We start from the raw sequence: 22481 nt of genomic DNA, 5'->3' as shown, positions 1-22481 counted from the left end.
GCACTGTTTTAACATGCGCTTTTCTGAGCGTGCGCACTAAAAGCCTGTCAAACACGCGATTACTGGACTAAGTAGTCTTACTGCGCTAATACTGTCATAAACACAGTCAGTTATGTCTAAAGTGAAAGTAAAATCGGCGTGTGTCTGTATATTAGATGCGTGCAGGTCTTGAATTGACAGCAGCGCAGCCTAGTGAACATGCTGCCGCTTGTCCTTAAAGGGACAGTCACCTCTAAAAATGTCATTATTTACTCACTCTAGTGTTGAACACTCACTCTAAGAATAGAATAGCAAAAAACTGATGTGACAAGCCATCAGAACCGAACCTGAAATCCGTGATTAAAAAACCGAGGTATGTATTGAACCGTGGACTAACCTTATTGTTGCATCCCTAATATGTGTGTGTGTGTGTGTGTGTGTGTGTGTATATATATATAATATATATATAATATAATATAATATAATATAATATAATATATAATATAATATAATATAATATAATATAATATATAATATAATATATAATATAATATATAATATAATATAATATAATATAATATAATATAATATAATATATAAATATATATATATATATATATATATATATATATATATATATATATACAAACATACATACATACATACACACACACACACACACACACACACACACACACACACACACACACACACACACACACACACACATTTTTGAAGCCACAACACGCACAACCTTGAGGCCGATGGGCTACAACAGCAGAAGACCCCACCGGGTACCACTCATCTCCACTACAAATAGGAAAAAGAGGCTACAATTTGCACAAGCTCACCAAAATTGGACAGTTGAAGACTGGAAAAATGTTGCCTGGTCTGTTGAGTCTCGATTTCTGTTGAGACATTCAGATGGTAGAGTCAGAATTTGGCGTAAACAGAATGAGAACATGGATCCATCATGCCTTGTTACCACTGTCCAGGCTGGTGGTGGTGGTGTAATGGTGTGGGGGATGTTTTCTTGGCACACTTTAGGCCCCTTAGTGCCAATTGGGCATCGTTTAAATGCCACGGCCTACCTGAGCATTGTTTCTGACCATGTCCATCCCTTTATGACCACCATGTACCCATCCTCTGATGGCTACTTCCAGCAGGATAATGCACCATGTCACGAAGCTCGAATCATTTCAAATTGATTTCTTGAACATGACAATGAGTTCACTGTAATAAAATGGCCCCCACAGTCACCAGATCTCAACCCAATAGAGCATTTTTGGGATGTGGTGGAACGGGAGCTTCGTGCCCTGGATGTGCATCCCACAAATCTCCATCAACTGCAAGATGCTATCCTATCAATATGGGCCAACATTTCTAAAGAATGCTTTCAGCACCTTGTTGAATTAATGCCACGTAGAATTAAGGCAGTTCTGAAGGCGAAAGGGGGGCAAACACAGTATTAGTATGGTGTTCCTAATAATCCTTTAGGTGAGTGTAGATAAATATATTCCATCATACTGTAAATTGAGGGGAAACTTAAATCACCCATCGGATCTCAATGAATGAAATGTTCAATTTGAAAATCTTTATTTGGACTTCCGGTTTAACGATCTATGGAGTAGGACGCAACTTTCGGAGCTCCTGCAGTTAGCTTTAAATTAAGCTCATTGGCACTTTCTCGCGTTATTTTTCTTGGTGTGTGATCTATCTAACACGTCTTCTTCGACTATTGCTGAGTAAAATGCCTGCTAAACCCAAATCTGGCAGTGCTCCTTCCACCGCGCTTCAGCGGCCTGCTGCGCACGTTTCATCCTCGCCTGGTAGTGATTCCTCCTCCCCTTGCGACGGTGCTGTAATGCCCACTGTCCCACCCGATTTCAAGGAGGAGCTGCTCTCATCTCTTCGTAAAAAGATGGCGGCTCTTTTCAAAACCGAGCTCCAGGCTGCCCTAAGCAAACATTTTATCTCTATCAAGACGGAGTTACAGGCAGTTAAATCCGAATTGACTGGTTCTATCACAAACATCCAAGCTAAAGTGAGTGCCCTGGAGAGCACTGTAGTTGAAATGGAAACTTCACTCTCCACCTGCAGTGATGACATTGCTTCGCTACAGTCTAAAGTGGAACATCTGTCTGCCGGACTGCTAAGAGTGGACAATAAATGTGAGGATCTCGAGGCCAGATCGCGTCGCAATAATATAAGGATCATAGGGGGTACCTGAACACTCAACCAGCACTTCCATGATCTCGGCTGTCTCCACTCTGCTCAAAGAGGCCTTTCAGCTGGATAAAGAGCCCATTTTGGACCGCGCTCACCGCACCCTGCAGGCCAAGCCCAAACCTGGGGAATGCCCACGCCCCATAATCGCCTGACTGCACTATCATACAGATTGTGTGGACATTCTGCGGCGAGCTAGAGCCCAACAAAGAATAAAGATCGGCGATATGGCTATACATATCTTCCCTGACCATACCGCGAAGACTGCGCCGCGCCGCCTTCAATGACATCCGCCGCCAGCTCCGTGAGATAGCGTTGCCTGGGTTACGGTACGGCCTTCTGTTCCCGGCTCGCCTCCGTGGGCGAGTACCGGTATATGACGGTACCGAGAGAGAGTTTGAATCACCGGAGGACGCCAGAACATACATTAAGACATTATCCAAGTAAGAGATCTGGTATCTTTTCAGGCAGTTTTACCACTGTGGAAGTGTTACGGACAATTACGATCTATTTACTTAACGCGCTAAGTTATCTGTTACAGCTGATATGTCCATGGGTGCCTTGTTCTTTATTGTTGTAAATTGCAGGAGCCTGTTTTAAGCTTAACTGTTTCCATTAGGCAAAAGCCGGTAGCCTCGTCCTTAGGGAATTTACTCCTTTTGGAGTTAGCACTGGGTTCTCCATCATTTGGGGATGGGGTCGTTGTAAGTGCTTTGGAGAGGGTGGGAGGGGTGTGGCTAAGTTTCGGCCTGTTTGGCCACCCAGTGTATGTGTGTGTGTGTGCTTGTGTCTATCGTTATCCCTTTTATTTTTTTGTTTTGTTTATTTTTTTTTGTTTATTTTTTCTCCCGGGGTGGTGTTCTACATTCATATACAGCTCTTAGTTAATAATCCATAAATGACTACCAACACTGGTAATTCAGGACCCGCTATTAGAGGTTCAAACGTTAGGTTTGTGAGTTGGAACATCAAGGGTTTGGGAAGCCCCATTAAAAGATCTAGGGTATTTACTCACTTGAAAAGGCTTAATGCAGACAGTGTTTCTACAAGAAACTCACATGCGCACCACAGACCAGGTCAGGCTAAAATGCCAGTGGGTCTCTGAGATGTTTCACTCCAACTTTAACTCTAAAGCCAGAGGAGTTGCTATTTTAATTGGTAAATCGGTTCAATTTTCTACTTCTAAATTGCTTTCTGACGAAAATGGCAGATATTTAATAATTTCAGGCACGCTGTCGCACGTTCCTGTATTACTAGTGTGGGATTACAAATTTAAGAAAGTACATTGCATTTAGCATTTAAGGTAAAAATTATGATATCAGATGAATTAGTCTGCTATGCAAATCTTCCAGACCTGTTTTACTGATTTCAGAGGCTCTAGCAAGAGTCTCCTTTCCTGCCAGACCTGTTTTCTCTATTGTGTTTTAAATGAGTCAGATCACTGAGATTCCACCTTTCGGAGCCCAGACGTTGCACCTTTTGTCTTTAATGGCTCTGGGATGGCTCTTGGAATTGGAGTTCCTGGCCAGTATCAGCATGCGAATAGTTATGCTGATTCAATGGGACTGGTAGGGCTTTCATAGTAGGGTGTCCTTTTACCTATACAACATTTGCATTGTATTGTTCAGAGTGTCTCCTCCCCTGCTGTATAATCCCTCCCCCTGAAATATAGATAAATTACAATGTATAACTCCTTTAGTTAGACTTGGAACCTCAGCCGAAGAACAGCATGATTCCCAATAAACGAGTAACGTCTACTTTAAAGATATCCCAACGTCTCCTGGTCTCTTCTTCAAATGAGGAAAAGGAAATTCACAACAGTTTTGGTGCCCTGTGACCCGGATAGAGTTTCCAGCTTCCTCGCCTGATATCCAGATTGAAACTTCAAGCTCAAAGATAAAGATCTGCCTACGTTCCAGACTGGAATCCAGAGCGAAACTTCCAGCTGAACAAAGATTTCCAGACTGAATGTTTCTCTCAACCAAGGGTTGTGGTGAGTGCTGCTCTATCCAAAAGAACCTTAGACCAGTACAAATTTGTTTTCCTCTGCGCTGCCAGGGAAGAGTTAACGGACAGCTGTAGGGTTTGGTTAACTTAGTTATCCTCTAAAAAGTTTGTTTTAGAAATGAGTTACCCTGTTTTCAAGCAGAGAAGTTGTTTGCCTCTTCATAGAGAAGGTTAGCATAAACGTGCTAATAATTGTTTTGCCTCTTCATAGAGAAGGTTAGCATAATGTGCTAATAATTGTTTTGCCTCTGTTTTAGGCTGGGAAGATTAGCATTTAGTTAATATTTGTGTTGTCCTCTGTTTTTGCAAAGGAAAGTTAACAATAGTTGAGCTGTGTTAACAAGTTTGTTGATCAGAGAAATCAGTGTTTGTGTATGGTAACAAAGAAATTCAAAAAATGTTTAGGAAAAGTGCTAGACTAATCCCCACAACTGAAAGAGGTGGAATTGCTACTCCTCTGTGGTCAGAAAGTGATTTCAAATCACAGTTAGGAGTGCAGATGGATTTAATTGTCACAGAGAAAGTTAGGCAAGAACTAACGCAGAAATATGAGATCCATCCAGACAAGACTTGGTCGATTGATGAATGTAAAAAAGTTTTAGGAGCATGTATTCGCAAGAACAATGTGAAAGGCATTATTTGTTGTCACAGAGAATTTAGTTTAGCGCTAGCTAGACAACAGTCTCAGAACATCTCAGAGCTAGAGAAACAGAACAAAGAACTCTGTGCTAGAGTAGCATCTTTGACTAAGAAATTGAACCGCAACAAAGCTGCAGAGAAAACTGATGTGAATGAAGCTAGTCAGCCTGATAACGTTTATCCTGACTTGCAAGCTTTCTTTGAAACAACAGATGTAGCCATTCAATCAGTATCTGATGTGCCTGTTGATTCAGTGAAAGTATGTGGCGCTAGGAGACGGTCTCAGGGAATTGAGGGAATTTAAAGTATTTTTCTGCTAATTCTGTTGTCCAAGTTCAAACTGCCAAATTGCTAGGACCTAGAGACATCGAAAGATTATCCCAGAGCTTGCCCTCAGCACGTACACGTTTTTCTGAATTTAGAAGGACATTGTTATGCAAAATGTGTCTCTACGACATGTCGTTAACAGAAGTCACACAGCTAATGTCACAGATTCTAACTGAATCTGAATTCAAATGTTTTGAGTCTGCTGTTACTTCTGAACTACAACATGTCAGTAAAGGCGATTTGAGAGAAGGTGTTTTGAAAATTCTAAAGAATATCATGGGACCCAAAATAGACTGGTCCAGAATCACTAACTATGTGCAAAGGAAAGAAGAAACTGTGAGTGAATTCACTGAAAGATTTTGTCAGTCAGCTGTAACTTCTAGTGGGATAGTTGGTGATTCTGAATGTGTGCTAGATGACCAGGGAGCTTTTGTTCGCGTCTGGTCAGATGGTCTTTTAGCCGAGTACAGAAAAGCATTGCCATTCCTTGATCTAACTTGGTCTAACAAAACCCTCAGAAATAACCTAGAAAGGTTAGCTATGTGGGAAAGGGATGCTGATGTTAAGGCAAAAGTGAGAGTACCAGCAGCTACGTTATACACAAGGAATCCAGAAAACAGATGGCCTAAGAGAGAAGGCAAATTTAACTACGGTGAAAAATCAGGGCACTGGGAGAAAGAGTGTAGGAAGAAGTTGCGAGATAGTAAAATAAATACTTTGCATAATTCTGTTCCTTCTCAGCCCGCCTACAACCCTGAAGTAGTTCAGCCAGGATACACTGAAATTTTAGGACAGCTTACTCAGGCTCTTCTAAGAGCACAAAAAGAACAGGAAAAAAATGATTGTGGGGGCTGTGAGTAGCTACCTTTCCCCAGTAATCCATCAAAATGACCAAAGAATTTTTGTGAAAGGTAGCATACAAGAGAAAGAGATTGACATTTTGCTTGATACAGGTGCAGAAATTACCGTAATTCCTACAAAATTGGCTGAAGATTTAAACATTCCGTACAAGAAAACTGAACTTTGTTTAACTGGTGTAATAGGTGAAGATTCAGGAAATGGATCTATTACACAGGATCGAGCAGCTTTTGTCAGAGCTATACCTCTGCCTAATACAATTAAAACTCTCAGATCATTTTTAGGAACAGCAAGTTACTGTAAACCTTGGATTGAAGATTATGCCTCAATTGCACAGCCTCTCTATGACTTGTTGAAAGGCCAAGTTAAAGATTCTGATACTGTTTGTATGGAAGAAATTCAGCTCAAAGCTTTCAATGATTTGAAGAGAGCACTATGTGAAGCACCAGCATTAGGAATTGCTCAATCTGATAGGTCCTTTGTGCTTTATGTACATGAACACTTAGGCTTCATGACTGCATGTCTAATGCAAGATCATGGGGTAAGTTTACGCCCAATTCATTACTATTCTGGTAAACTTGACATAGTCGCTCAAGGGATGGGCCCTTGTCTTAGAGCAGTGCAGGCAGTTCATCTAGCCCTTCAGGCTTCATCAGGAATAGCAGAAACTCCCATTGAGAATGCAGAATTGGAGTTGTTTGTTGATGGTTCAGCTCAAGTAATTGAAGGCAACAGACGAGCAGGTTATGCAGTTACTTCCACCACTGAAGTGGTGGCTTCAGGTTGTCTTCCAGATCATTTTTCAGCTCAAGCTGCAGAACTAGTAGCCTTAACTAGAGCATGCACGCTAGCGTCAGGATCGGTTGCAAATATCTACTCTGATTCCAGGTATGCTTTTGGGGTAATACATGATTTTGGTGTCATTTGGCAAAGTAGACAGTTTTAACTTCTGCTGGATCCCCCATAAAGCATGCTGGATTGGTAAAAGATCTAATGTTTGCCATGAAACTTCCAAAGAAATTAGCGGTGATCAAAGTGAAAGCACATCTCACAACTAATACTATGGAAGCTAAAGGTAATGGTCTTGCTGATGTAGCTACTAAACGAGCTTGTTCCTATGCAACTGTACAAGTGTGTTCAGGTAGTGCAGCACAGAAGACAATTTTGCCTCCTGAATCAATCATTGATTTGTACAAAGACATTGGTCCAGCAACCATGAATCACAGGTTCTCAAATCAATGGTGAAATCCAAAATTCAGAAATGTAGCCACCGAAACAGTCAAGAGATGCGTTACATGTCAGAAAAATAATGATGTGCCAGCAGCAACACATACCCAAGCTCCACCACGACCATTTCGTCACCTACAATTTGATTACATATCGTTGCCTCCTTGTAAGGGAAAAACTGATGTTTTGGTAGTGATAGACAAGTTCTCGAGATGGATAGAAGCTTATCCAACAGGGCATGCTACAGCTGCACATACTGCTAAATAAAAATACTGCTTACCAGATTCCATTGACTCAGATCAGGGTACACACTTCACAGGACAGGTAGTCAAGGAAGTGTCTAAAATGTTGAAAATTAAGTGGAATCTTCACTGCCCCTACAGGCCACAAGCATCAGGACAGGTTGAACGAGCGAACAGAACAATTAAAACTAGGCTAACCAAAATGCATCAGGAAGGAGTATCATGGGTTGAGGCGCTGCCAGCTGTACTGTGTAGTATGAGAGCGTCACCTAACAGATCTGTAGGACTGAGCCCTAGGGATGTGACGGTGAGGAAATTTTCCCACCGGTTAATTGATGTGTGACAACACAGGTAATACCGGTAACACCGGCGGAGGCTTTTAAATCACTAATTCTATCTAACCGAAAGTAACATGCACACGACCGCTCTGAACTGAAAACGCGCCAGTGCGCGCACACCGTGAATGACAGCTCGTCTGTAAATGCGCGCTCTGTGAGGCCATGGGTGCGTCTCAATCAGTTCCCTAGTTCAGTAGTCAGGGCACTGATCAAGCATTGATCAGTCTATGATTGAGATGCACGCCATGAATGAATAACAGTTCGTCCGTAAAGCCTTGTTTATACTCGACACGAGCGCGAGGGTGCGCGCGGCAAAAATAAATGCGCACAGTCAGTGTAGCGCGGAGGCTCGCACTGCGGAGCCAGGCGAAAGTAAACAATGCGTGCTCTGTGCGGCCGTGCACATTTTACTTTAGTTTTGAATTAGCGCCAATTCGGCTGCGGGTTGCTTGAATTGTAGGTTCATTAGCCTATTATTTTTAATGAAAAACACAACAACAAAACAAATGACAAACTCCCTTAAATAGGCGCTTTTAAGTTTCGCTTTGAAATCTTCCGCGATCATCTCAGTCAGCTCGTCACTCTTAAATCTGATGAATGACTCCTGCCGCTGCCGAGACTCACATTCGGATCCTGCTTTATTAAGCAGATACGTTCAGTTTTTATTTGTATTGTCTGTTCTCTAACTGAACTAATTTATTTTATTACTATAAAAAAATAAAAAAGACGGTGGGCGGTGCCACGGTGGGCAAGTGATGTAACCGGTGTTGAGTCTGGACACCGGTAACACCGGCAACACCGACTATTGTAGCAAGCCTACTGAGCCCTCATGAGATTATTACAGGACGCCCAATGCAGATGCCTGGTGTGATTGATCTTAGAAATGCTGATGTACACATAGCCTCAGATGCCCTGATCACTTACTGTGAAAACCTCACAAAGGCAGTACAGAGTGCCAGAGAGAGAGTTGAGTTTTGTTGGCCGAAGCCACCAGAAGGTGGACACACAATCATCCCAGGTCAGTGGGCGATGATAAAGTCATTCAGAAACAAGCCGTTAGAGCCTAAGTGGCACGGACCACATCAAGTGATGTTGATTACAGCAGCTGCAGTTTTGTGTCAGGGAGGGAAAACCTGGACTCATGTGTCACACTGTAAAGTTGTTCCCCCACCAACAGGGATAGGATAGGACACGGATCAGTGAGAAGCCCAGGAAAGAACCGAATGCAACAGGCATTCGGGGGCCAACCCTGCGGTGAAGACTTCCTTATAGGCCTTTCCCCATCCACTAGTCCAGGGGTGTCCAAACTTTTTTTAAAGGGGGCCGGATTTGATGTTGCGGACATACCTGGGGGCCGGTCCCTTTTCTATTATATATATATATATATATTATATATATATTCTTAATTCCTGCGACAACTAAAGAACAGTGAGGAAAGGATGGACTAGTGCAGGGGTGTCCAAAGTCCGGCCCGCATATATATATATATATATATTTGACAAAAGCTTGAGCTGACAGTAGAGTAGCTTGAGATAGGACACAGGAAATGTATAGATATTTAACAATATTTGTAAAACTTTCATCAACCAAAAAGTTTTAATGGGTGAAATTTTAATATTATTACGGAGTTAGAACTCTATTCTAATTTAAATTTAATAAGTGCTCTATTTAGATCACCACAGGTAAAACCACACTACAAAACATGCTTTTCTGACTTGGTATTTCTGTCTTTTTTCCAGTCCCAGTTCCAGAATTCATCTTCCAGAATCTGGCAGTACGTTTTGGGAGTTCATTTTTAGTCCATCTCTGCAAAACGGACTTCAGGATGGACTAAAATGAACTCCCAAAACGTACTGCCAGATTCTGGAAGATGAATTCTTCAAACAGTGGTACTAGAGGATGTGGTGCTGGTCCTTCAAGAGTCATTCTCAACCTATCATGAACAATTATATATCACTTATACATTATTAAATACTAAATCAATAGTAGTTATTAGGATTACTGTGGTTTGGAATTGGTCAAATGTGCCTGGAAAAAAAATATGATCAGAAAATCAACGTGCCTAATAATTTTGCACTCCCTGTATATATATATATATATATATATATATATATATATATATATATATATATATATATATATATATATATATATATATATATATATATATATATATATATATATATATATATATATATATATATATATATATATATATATATATATATATATATATATATATAGAATAGTATTTAGTCTATAGACATATAAATACAAATGCACAAAACTGCAAGTTTATGACAAAATATAGTCTGCAATTTGGTCTTTATTACTCATTTAATACATGTCTACATTACAAATTAAATAAAATTAGATATTAACCTACATTTCTGACAAATTACCAGGGTTACAGGTGTTACCACAGTAAATCCATAATAAATTTGAAATGCGAATTGTTGTTTGAAAATGATTTTGAATCGGCTCAGCTGATTTGCACGTTAGTGTTGTTTATTAAGTCAGCGCTGTTTAACTGGATTTTAATTCAATCAAATCACAGAGAGATTCGGTACCGGAGACCGCAGCGCTGAACTCGAACACTTCTCACGGGCTTCGGAAGGCTGTTTAGTGGGCGCGTGATCGAGAAACTCAGCAGGTAAACACATTTGTTCAGAGTCAGAGCTCGCGAGTTGCGCAGAGCACAAGCAGCGCTGTTTCGTTCCGCTTTGGGCGCTGTTTCCCTGGCCTAAAGTCTAGTACTGTCACCTTGCGGTGACATCGTGAAACTGCATGATTTGTAAATGATCCGTGGCGGGCCACATATAATACATTTGAATAGACACGCTGCGGGCCGTTTGAAATTCATCCCCGGGCCGCATTTGGCCCGCGGGCCGGACTTTGGACACCCCTGCACTAGTCCATCCTTTCCTCACTGTTCTTTAGGTGTCGCAGGAATTAAGAAATAGGGAAAGAAGAAACAACAATAGCAGACTCTGATTGAACAGATGAGACAACCCTGATGTTTGCTGTCTTTTTGAACAAATACTGCTCTGTTGTCTTTTGTTTTCTTTTCTTAATCTGTGCAGATACCACTTGAAAACTGTCCCCAGACCCATACGCACGCACTTTCTCACCCGCGTATGAAGCCACAACCTCTGAAGGACAACTAGACCCACTACAGAGTCAACTGTCAAGAAGAAAAAAGAAAAAAAAATACACAACGCAGAGAATCACCTACAGGAAATTCAGTCTTCCATCAACATGATCAAGATTGCCTTGCTACTACTCATCATGGACATCGCACAAAGTGTAGACTCCAGAAACAACATATTCTTAGAGCTGATGAATATGTCAAGAAACACCTTGGTTGCTGGAAAGAACGTTTGCATGCCACACCTGCCTTCAGTAGGAGCAGGAATCCCATGGGTTGCACATGATGGGAGGAACGTCTGTATATAACATCCTGCTCAGCCAATTCAATGGCAGGTGCACCCTGGTTGCTACATAATTCAGCTCCTACCACCAACAAAGATGATGGCTGCATTCAAGGACTCACTTATGCACAAACATGGTGGTCAAGTACTCTTGAACAAAATCCAACAAGACATTCTTGATCTTTCAGCAAAATTACATCAGATGACTGAAGATAATTCTTCATGGTTCGGAAACCTGGTCAACAAAGGACTCACAAGGACTGTTCCAACCACGAAAGAACATTACCCGTAATGAACTAAACGGACCCTAGTGGCATGTTTGTTTCTGTGTCAGCATGTCATTCGTCACTACAGACAATCAACACAGAAACAGTGATATGTGCCTGTAATGATCACAAGTTACAAGAATTAACTTTTAAGTGTCTAAATTTGTATTTTGTGAGAGTTATTAGAACTCTCAAAGGGGGAATTGTGGGATTACAAATTTAAGAAAGTACATTGCATTTAGCATTTAAGGTAAAAATGATGATATCAGATTAATTAGTCTGCTATGCAAATCTTCCAGACCTGTTTTACTGATTTCAGAGGCTCTAGCAAGAGTCTCCTTTCCTGTCAGACCTATTTTCTCTATTGTGTTTTAAATAAGTCAGATCACTGAGATTCCACCTTTCGGAGCCCAGACGTTGCCCCTTTTGTCTTTAATGGCTCTGGGATGGCTCTTGGAATTGGAGTTCCTGGCCAGTATCAGCATGCGAATAGTTATGCTGATTCAATGGAACTGGTAGGGCTTTCATTGTAGGGTGTGTCCTTTTGTATTGTTCAGAGTGTCTCCTCCCCTGCTGTATAATCCCTCCCCCTGAAATATAGATAAATTACAATGTATAACTCCTTTAGTTAGACTTGGAACCTCAGCCAAGGAACAGCACGATTCCCAATAAACGAGTAATGTCTGCTTTAAAGATATCCCAACGTCTCCTGGTCTCTTCTTCAAACGAGGAAAAGGAAATTCACAACACTAGTCAATATCTATGCCCCAAATTTTGATAACCCAGATTAGTGCTGGGCGGTATGACCAAAAATGTATATCACGGTATTTTTCTAAATTATATCGGTTTCACGGTATATGACGGTATTTTTTCCCCTATGCATGACAGGGTGTTAATCACATTTTCTACTGATTGAGAGAGGAAATACTGCAGGAGATTGACTAGAATGCCCTGTTTTACTGTCATGACGAGTGAATATTGTAGAAAAATTCCACGCTAGAGTTAATAGGTCTACAGGTTAACAAAATGATGCTGTGGAGAGACAACAAACAATAAAACACAGACCTGCAACACGCTCAGAATCATACTTACAGACACCTGAATATTAAAAGTTGAGTTGAGGGCACCTTAAGCATTTTAAAAATCTAACCCTCTATAACAACAAACTGCCAAAACGAAGAGAAATGAGGATATTAGCAATACATTTAACAGGACTCTCGGAACGAATGACACACATCAGTTTAACACAGAAAGAATAAAGCAGTTACTTTTTGGCCCATTCTTCTTTGAATTGTCAGTTTATTTATTAACTTACATCGTCTTTTGAATAATCCATCGTGTCAGCGCGTTCGTGATCAGACATAGGTTATCAGTGTAATCAGTGCATACATTTTATTTTAATAAGACGTGATGAAATATGCGCGCATACACACTTCTGGTTCATGTCTAGAGCACTAGAGTTTTTGAAATATGTCCATAAAAATTTTAAACGCACTCGCTCCGGTCTATATCAGTGCTATATGATCCATGTGGTGAGCGTTGTTAAACTCATCGCAGCGCTCCGTGCAGAAACCGCGCTATCGCGCACCGCGTGTAGTTTGAATTCTCAACAATAATCAAGGGCTGAATCCGACATCGCTCCCATAACCTCAAATATAGCATTATTTGGAGGGCACAGCGCTTTGTAGTGGTGTCCGAAACCTTAGTGGACGTTATTGAGTGCACTCATTCTATCCCATTGCACCGCAATAACGAGTGTACAGCCGATGTACACACAACGGTTGTCCGACTTCACGCACGTTTTCATTCACTCCTTCAAATAAAGTGATAACGTAGGGAATAGTGAATGAGAGTATAGGATACAGCCATAGGCTGTGTGCTCTGACTGCTCTTACTACAGTGCATCAATGAAATGGGTCCCCTCTCAAACAATGACGCGCTGCGCCGCGTTCCGAACGTTGTTTAAGCGACATATACCGGTATTGCGGTATCATCAAAATTCATATCATAAAGAAAATTAATACCGGTATTCGGTATGAACCGGTATACCGCCCAGCACTAACCCAGATTTTATGAATAAAATATTTGAACGTCTCCCTTCTCTACATGATAACCTCCTTATCTTTGGAGGGGACATGAACTGCGTTATTGATCCTAGGTTAGACCGCTCCTCTCCCAAAAGCTTGACACCATCATTAATGTCCAGGACACTCTCTAACTTTATGGCTAAGAATGGTTGCATTGATCCCTGGAGATTCCACAACCCTACCATCAAGGAGTATTCCTTTTTTTCACATATGCATAAATCCTTCTCTCGGATTGATTGTTTTTTTATTGATGCTAAATTTATCTCCAATGTGTCGATGATTAAATATCCTATAGTTATCTCTGACCATGCCCCGCTCTCTCTGGATATTCAGCTCTCTCCGCAATCCCGATACTCTTCTCCTTGGAGGTTAAACACTCTGCTCCTATCAGATGACAAATTTAACTCCTTTATTGTATCTTCAATTGATGATTTTATCATGATCAATCAAAAAGAGGCCGATCCTATTCCTTGTTCACTGTTATGGGAATCACTCAAAGCATACTTGCGGGGTCAAATATTTTCCTACTCTGCGCATTTAAATAAAACTTGTATAGCCAAACTTCAAGAGCTTTTAACAAGATTGGAAAAATTAGATCAACAACTAAGCCATTTGCCCCTCCCCTAGCTTGCTCAAAGACCGTGTTGATTTACAAACCGAATTTGACCTTATTACGACTACTGAGGCAGAGCGCCTTCTCTTACGCTCGCGTTCCACATATTATGAGCATGGCGATAAGGCAAGCCGGCTACTAGCCCATCAGTTGCGTCGCCAGGCTGCCTCACGTATGATTCTTCAAATCAAGGATCCCTCCGGCACACTACACACTGACCCTAATACCATTAACTCTGTATTCTCCTCATTCTATTCTTCTCTCTATAAGTCAGAGTCCTTATCTGATGCTTCTGAAATGGGTGCTTTCTTAGATGCCCTCGATTTTCCTACTGTTAGCCCACATGTTACCAGAGAACTTGATCTGCCGCTAACAGTTGATGAAATCATCACTGCTATAAACAACATGCAAAATTCTAAAGCCCCTGGCCCTGATGGATTCCCAGTTGAATTTTTTAAAAGATTTAAATCTAAATTGTCCCCGATATTGCTTTCTGTATATAAGGAATCTCTGTAGGTTGGCTCTCTCCCTCTTACTTTAAGACAGGCCTCCATAAGTCTGCTGTTAAAGAAAGACAAAGATCCCGACCTCTGCGGCTCGTACAGACCCCTATCTTTACTAAACGTGGATGCTAAAATCCTTGCTAAGGCTCTGGCCTTGTGCTTGGAAAGATTTCTTCCAGCCATGATTTCAGAAGAGCACACTGGCTTTATAAAGGGCCGTCAGTTATCTTACAACATCCATTCCCTTTTAGATATAATATACTCTAAAAATTCCACTACAACCCATGAACCGGTCATCTCAGTTGACGCTGAAAAAGCATTCGACAGGGTCGAATGGCACTTCCTGCTTGCCGTTCTAAATAAATTTGGGTTGGGTGATACATTCATTTCGTGGATGTTCGTGGGCCAGTTAATCACTAAGTTCACCTGTTGTTCATTTAGTTCCCTATTTTACCTCTGTCCTCAGTTTCCTTTGTTCAGTTGTCCATTCTACTTTGTACTGTGGTTGTTTAGTTTCATAGTGTTTTCAGTTCTGTTTAATACTTGCTGCAATTACTCCTGCGATTTATATCCTTTTCTGATCTTCTTTGCAACACAAGTGTGACACAGCCCTTTCAGTGCCCTGTTTCTGGCATTATCCCTCAGGCTTGTTGGCTGCATATGTCAGTGTGTTTTAAGGTTGTGTGATGATGTGTTTTGCAGCACTGATGCCCCTTTTGGACTTGTGCACAGTTCAGCCTGATGCTGCAGTGTCTTCTCATGCATTCTTTGGACCTTCAACCCAAACTGGGTAAAGCATTCTATCTCTTTCACACACTCTCTATTCATGTCTTTACAATAGTCAGATCCAAAGATGTCTAATTGACACAGAGCCATTGCAGCATGTATGAATGCAGTTGTATTTACTTCTTCTGCGCCCTTTAGGCAGCCTCCAGCACTCTCAGAGTTAGTGTCCCTGTATGTGGGCCGCTGTCACAGCCTGTGGAAAGAGGCCGGACAGTTGCTCTGGTTGGAAGAGAATGTCAGAAAAGTGATAAAGAGGGTCGACACACATGACCCTTATGTGGAGGACTGCCAAAACAAGTAAGAAGCCAATGAAGATGTATTTTTGTGCCTTTTTTAAAATGTGTTGATGCTTAATTTACCTTCTCAATACCAGATTACTCTTTTGCTGTAATTGACGTGCTGATAATTCCATCTTCATTAAAAGGTCATGTTGACCAGGAGAATATGATCATGAATGTCTTTCTCTGGCTCCATTGACATCTGACATCATGGCTTTCACATACTGTATTGTACTCTGAATAGTAGTAATAATAATAATGTTGTTGTAAACATTAAACATTGTAAACAATAAATTGTAGAGTGATAATGACATAGAGAAGTCAGATATGCTTACTAAAAGATCAAGATGGGCAGCCAACACTTTTGTTGCACAAGCTAAAAGTATGCTGAAGCTACGTGAGATTATTGGAATAGCATGTACAGGCAGAAAGGGTCTCAAACTTCACATTTCCAACAATGAGGCTAGGCAGAGACCAAGGTGAGGAGTGCAATCATCTAGGAAGAAGTACGGTACCTGGAGGAGGAAATACAAAGATTAAGGGCTGTGGAGCTAGCATCCCAGTGGTGGCTGCAAGCTTTGTGGTGAGATGGACACCATTGGTTCCGGGGGTAAGACTGTGGTTCCACCAGGTTGTCCAAACAACCCTAAGGCCATATCTGGTTTGGTGGTCTGAGAAGGTGAAGAAGAGCATCCTGATCAAACTTATGGTCTCATGGGAAGAAGGATGCGGCAAAGCTTTTGAAAGGGCACCAAATACCCCAGAATCTTTTGCAATGTGTTGGGAAAAAGGATGGCTGTTCCCAGTCGAAGTCAGTTGTAGAGGATTCCCTGCCTAGTCAATATGGAGAATGTTTACTGCCATTTGAATGATAGGAAAAGAGAAGAGAACAGTTTGCAGTATGGGGGAGGCAGCAGAAAGAGCCTCTTGCTGGCTAAGGAACAGGAAAGAGGAGCCAACATGGCTTACTTTTTGTGTTGGGTGCCTCTCTTTTTATGCTTGTGTGAGAATCTTTGACAGGAAAGAGATGGTGAGAATGTTGATGTTCTTCTGTCTGTCTGTCTTTACTGGACAGGAGGAAGCAAAGATACCAGAGTGCTCCCAGGAACATCCATAGACATGTGCTGATGTCTGAGATCAAGGAGGCAACAGCTACTCTTCCTCTAGTAAGAGACATACCTCAGCTACACAGTGGCAGTAAGAATGCAGTAATCAAAACTAGGGGTGGGAGAAAAAAATCAATGCATTGCGATTCTCTCCTAAATGATTCTGGATCAATTCATAATCTATTCTGAGCTTATTTTTAACCGCAGATCCGTGGTGACGCTGAGTGTGCTTTGAAACACGCATATTTTGATTCCTTAGACACACACACGCACACACACACCACTCGAACCATAAAACTTATTTGTTCGTTTATAAAGTTCGGAAATGTTGAAGTGAAACAAGAACATTTGTGGTCTTCATTGCACAGGATATGTGCTGTGAGAAGCACGCGCTTTGCTTGATGTTACGCTTGCAGTGTGTCTCGCCCGCCAGTATTTTCCTTACAAATGCTCTATGAAGGCATCATTTGTCGTTTGGAATGCAGTGGGCTTATATATTAAAAATATGAAACCCACACTTGATAGAAGGCTGCTTTAAATTTCAAATGCTCACGTGCACTTTGTGAAGAGAGCTTGTGCATGTGACTGTTTATGACTCCCGTGTAAGTGGATAAATATACTTGCATCTCAAAATGCTTTTATGACGCAAAATTAATGTAAAGTCAGTTATGTCTTAAGGGATTAAACAGACCGGACAAACCTCTTGCTCTGTCTATGATGTCATCAGTAATAAACAACAGTAAAGCTGAGAGAGAAAAATCACTCACTGCTCTTGAATGGAATTCAGATACTCTTAAATTCTGAAAGCAGTCTTTGTTTATTGCTTGTAATGTTTCTATGCTTTATTATCGGACCGTGAGGTGCCTAAAGATTCCCACCCCTAATCAAAACCTATTCTGTTTGACACCACTTGTAATTATTGATTTGGAGGGAATCCTCTGTAAACATTCATAGCATTTCACCAAGCAGTGTCTCACCCAAGACTATTGACAGTCTCTGCCGTATTAGCATAGACCCCGCCCTGAGCGATTTGTACACTGTCCACCGGAGCAGCTGTAGAGACAAGAATGTCTCAGTGTCCTGGAGTGATACTGGTTACGGCATTAATGAAAGGGAGAGCATGCACTTTATTAGTTAATCACAGTTTATAAGCACTCCCCAAAAAGACTGTTTTTTTTTTTTTTTTTACAGTTAGTTGTAATGAGAATTACGGATGTTAAATATCAGTGTAGTAATATATTACTACATTGATATTTAACACATCAGTAATTCTGCGGAAATAAATCAAGCTTTTGAGGTTATTCATGGTCAGTTTTTAAAAAAAAATGCCTAATTGCGTTCATAGAGAGAACCTTTTGCTGCTTATGTTTGCATTATGTAACATACATTATCTTAATTCAAAATGTTTATTAACTGGAACATGGAGTCATAATATTTCGATGTGATTTCTGTCATTTTGACAGACAATACATATTTTGACAGACAATACATTTATCTGCTTTAGAAACATTCCAGTAAACACTGCTAATAGGGATTATATATGAAAAAGGGGAGACAATTACATTTTAAAGCATCTGTTTTATAAACCTGGAAAGAGATTCTTAGTGCATCTTATCTTAACACCTATGTTTAGTAAAGGTTTAAGTGGATATTTGCATTGCCCTTAGTCATGGAATAAACGTCTGAATGCAGTCCTAGATGATTCTTTCAATAGTTTTTCAATGAAGGTAGTGTTGAAAGTTGCATTGAAATCTTCTGGGATGAAGTGAAGAAAAAGACTAACTTTGGAGGTGTTATTCTGACTTTAGATAATGGGTAAGGACTGCAGTGTTGAGGCTCCTTTTCTTCTCTTTTCTTCCCTTCACTACTGAACTGACTGAGATGGTGTCCTTTAGGGGTGGGTGATAAGACCAAAATCTTATATCACGATATGAGTAATTTTATTTCACAATAACGATATATATCACAATATTACTTAAACGCAGGGCCGTGTACAGGGGGGTGTTCCGGTGGCTAGAGCCACTGCGCCTCTGCCCTCATCGGCTAAGTCAAGTCAAGTCAACTTTATTTATATAGCGCTTTTAACAATGTAGATTGTTTCAAAGCAGCTTTACAGTGTTAAACAGGAAAATAATGCAGTATAATTTTATTCAGCTGTATAGCCATTCTGGAAAAAACGCTGATGTCATCTGTTCATTTCAATTATCATACAGTGACAGTGTGGGCTTTAGATCAATAATTCGATCAGTAATTTAGTTTAAATGGTTAATTTAGTTTATTAATTCGATTTATTTCAATGGTTAGTTGAAAAATTGAGTGTCCCCAACTGAGCATGCCAAAGTGCCTAAAGGCTAAAGTGGCTAAAGTGCCCCTCATCGGCTGAGGTGCCCCTCTTGCCCCCTTCCCTCCCTCAGCCCCAGAGGATTCCCATCACAGCGTTCTATTGCGCTAAAAATCCACTAATTCCGCTAATCCGTTCCATGTTTTCCCGCTTGCTCCGCAGCATCGCTCACAGTCTGTGGCAGTGCCCGCTCTGTGCAGAGGACAGTTCTAGAAAGCAGTCCCATTAACAGGTAGAAGATTACAAACTACAATCCACATTACAGACAGTGGTTGATCCGCCGAATTAGTAATTTGGTAGTTTGTTTTTGTATTCCTGTCAGTAATGTTTTGCTCATGGTCTTCTAATAGTGCTAACAACTTGTGCAAAATATCCACGTTCTTGGAAGATAATTAATTGTCTAATCAAACTATTGTACCTGATCTGATCTAATATAAATAACACCCAATTGCTGTTGTTGGCACACTTTGTATACAAACAAATAGCGACTTAACAAAAAAAGAGTAATGGGGTGCTAATGCCCGTTCAACATTGCAAATATGGATTCAAAGCTCCAGCATGCCAGTGGGTAAATCATCGTATAGAATATTTAGCTAAAGTTTGTCACACTTTAACTCCTGTAAAATGTATTTCCCATTATCATCAATTGTCTGAGTTACAACTAGTATCTATAACATACATCATATTTATTAATTTTTTTATATTTTTATTTTTATATTTTTTTATTTATTTTATTAAGACCATATTAATAGTGTACACAATTAAAAAAGGTAATATACTATAAATGTTCTAAATGACTTGTATTATAGTAGGGTACAATGGGGCTAAGACATTTTTTTTTAAAATCATGTCTAAGTTAATACTCTCGCAAAGTTTGTACTATTTTCTATTTATTTTGATCATTTGTTATTGTTCAATAAATATTAAAATATGTTAGTATAAAAACGTTAAAATAAATACAGAATTTTTTTTTGTAAAGTTACGATTCTGAAAGCATTGAATGAGATCCCATAATACTTTACATAATACTACAGTAGTAGCCTAACAAATAAATATATATTTTATTATATGATATGATTATCATATTTTTAAATCTGATGGTTTCATTATAAATATGATGATCATCTCTAAGGTGGACACTCAATCTAATATATGATATTTCCCATTTTAATCTAACCATGTCATGTCAACAAATGGAAAAGTGAACTAACTATTTATTATAATGTTAATGATTGTTCCTTTTACCCCAAATACCATACTTTTACATAATCTTCCGTTATTGAAAACTGTTGCTGAAAATAATTAACAAGACCCTTGTCTCAAAATATAAACCCCCATATAATGCCCCTTTTTTTAGTTTGGGCCACTGCCCCTCAAAATGTCTGTGCACGGCCATGCTTAAACGAATATTTTAACTCTCAAGCTTACTGAAGACAAGTAAACCATGATAAAGAAAGAGCATAGAAAACAAACTACAATAGAATAGACACAAGTGAAAATGACCTACCTGAACAACTTTAAACACTTTAAATAATACTACATGAAATGTATAATCAAATTGTTGCAACAATGAGTTTCGGGGAATAATTAACTCAAATGGTCTAAATATTCATGAGTCTATGAATATGATCTGCTTGTTGTACAGACAATATTACGTATAACGGAACCTTTAATCATTTAAAAGTAACCTTTATCCAAATTGATTTCTTCATCAATTATCAATCTTATAAACCTTAAGAAACATTGATCTGTTTGATCAGGACAAATAATATCTCTTATGTTTGTACAATTTGTATCACTGAAGTAGTAATACAAGAAAATCAAGCTTAAATGGGTAGCTAAAATCTTACGTCTCATGGACTTTGATATTTGTGAGCAAAACAATACGGATTCAATGCAATCATTTGGTTTTAATAAAACAACTACAGTTTACAAAGCTACGATTCACACGGAGGGAAATATGCATATATATGTAGGAGAAAACAAACAATATGGTACAAACAAGGAAACATGAAACGTAACGAATAATAAAAAGGGAAGAATTAACAAGAGAGAGAGAGAGAGACAGAGAGAGAGACAGAGAGAGAGACAGAGAGAGAGACAGAGAGAGAGACAGAGAGAGAGACAGAGAGAGAGACAGAGAGAGAGACAGAGAGAGAGACAGAGAGAGAGACAGAGAGAGAGACAGAGAGAGAGACAGAGAGAGAGACAGAGAGAGAGACAGAGAGAGAGACAGAGAGAGAGACAGAGAGAGAGACAGAGAGAGAGACAGAGAGAGAGACAGAGAGAGAGACAGAGAGAGAGACAGAGAGAGAGACAGAGAGAGAGAGACAGCTTCACAGTCCTTTCGCAAGAGCCCTCAAGAAATGTATGATTCGTGAATCAAAAATAATTCAGACAACCTCTTACAAGCAGTTTGATTGTGAAATAGAATACTTGCATTACTACGGCTTCTCGTGTAAGTGTCTGAGTTCGAATCGTCGGGGAAGTTCGCTAAGGATTTGCGAGTCCCAGGTGAGCTTCTTTGTAGTTTAGGAAAGTCGCTCCAGAAGTCTGCCAATTTCTCTCTCCTTGTGGGGAGGCCTTCTCTCAGGATTGGGAAGACCAGGGTTGGTCTTCCCCTCCATGGCGAAATGCCAAGAGGTCCGTTCCTTGTGGTGGCGAAAATGCAAAGAGTTGATGGTCGGTTCCAGTTTTTATAGAGGGGAAGACCGACGCCCAAAGAGTTCAACGCTCCAATCTCTTGCGGCTATACGATGACGCCTCGGATCTAATCAGCGAAACACACAGGCCTTTTGTTTAAGTATGATTTGATTAGACAAGTCACGAGGGCTGTGAGGTGTTCAGACTTTGGTCTATCCTGGCACATGACTGATTGAATCATTACTGTTACAAAATGGATAAGAAAATGCATTGCCTTTACTGTGTTAAAAGAAAATGCATTGCCTTTACTGTGTTAATTAAATATACATTTATTAAAAGCTACAAATGTGATTCAGTCAAGAGCAGTGAGAGATATTGTTTGCTTAACATAAATAACGACAGCAGGTAAATTTGGATGCTGTCACTTTAAGAGTGACTGCACGGATCTAATGCACGTGTGCGTTCACTTAAAGGGGTCATGAATTGAGAAATCAACTTTCCCTTGATATATAAATCAATCAGAATATAAGAATATCCTGTAAGTTTCAGAGCTGAAAACTTCCTTGTTAGACAAAGAAAAGCTT

The 22481-nt window shown here is 40.1% G+C and overlaps 1 protein-coding gene across 2 annotated transcripts in view; it reads left to right on the top strand.

Moving 5' to 3' along the window:
- tcf25 (TCF25 ribosome quality control complex subunit) overlaps window positions 1-22481 on the top strand; it is a 229658-nt gene that overhangs the window by 185024 nt on the left and 22153 nt on the right. The window contains exons 13-15 of one of the 2 annotated variants that reach the window (XR_013817156.1): window positions 15446-15533; window positions 15668-15826; window positions 16883-17004. Coding sequence is in view for 1 of the 2 variants with exons in the window: in XM_079824907.1 (XP_079681033.1) it covers window positions 15446-15533; window positions 15668-15826; window positions 16883-16973 (338 nt within the window). In the remaining variant the exon portion in view is untranslated. The remainder of the gene's footprint in view (window positions 1-15445; window positions 15534-15667; window positions 15827-16882; window positions 17005-22481) is intronic. The other variant, XM_079824907.1, reaches the window with a different exon arrangement.

This window comes from Gobio gobio (genome assembly GCF_949357685.1).
Source record: "Gobio gobio genome assembly, chromosome: 9".
Classification (NCBI taxonomy): domain Eukaryota; kingdom Metazoa; phylum Chordata; class Actinopteri; order Cypriniformes; family Gobionidae; genus Gobio; species Gobio gobio.
The sequence above is the reverse complement of the archived record's forward strand: the minus strand, read 5'-3'. Positions and strand labels throughout refer to the sequence as shown.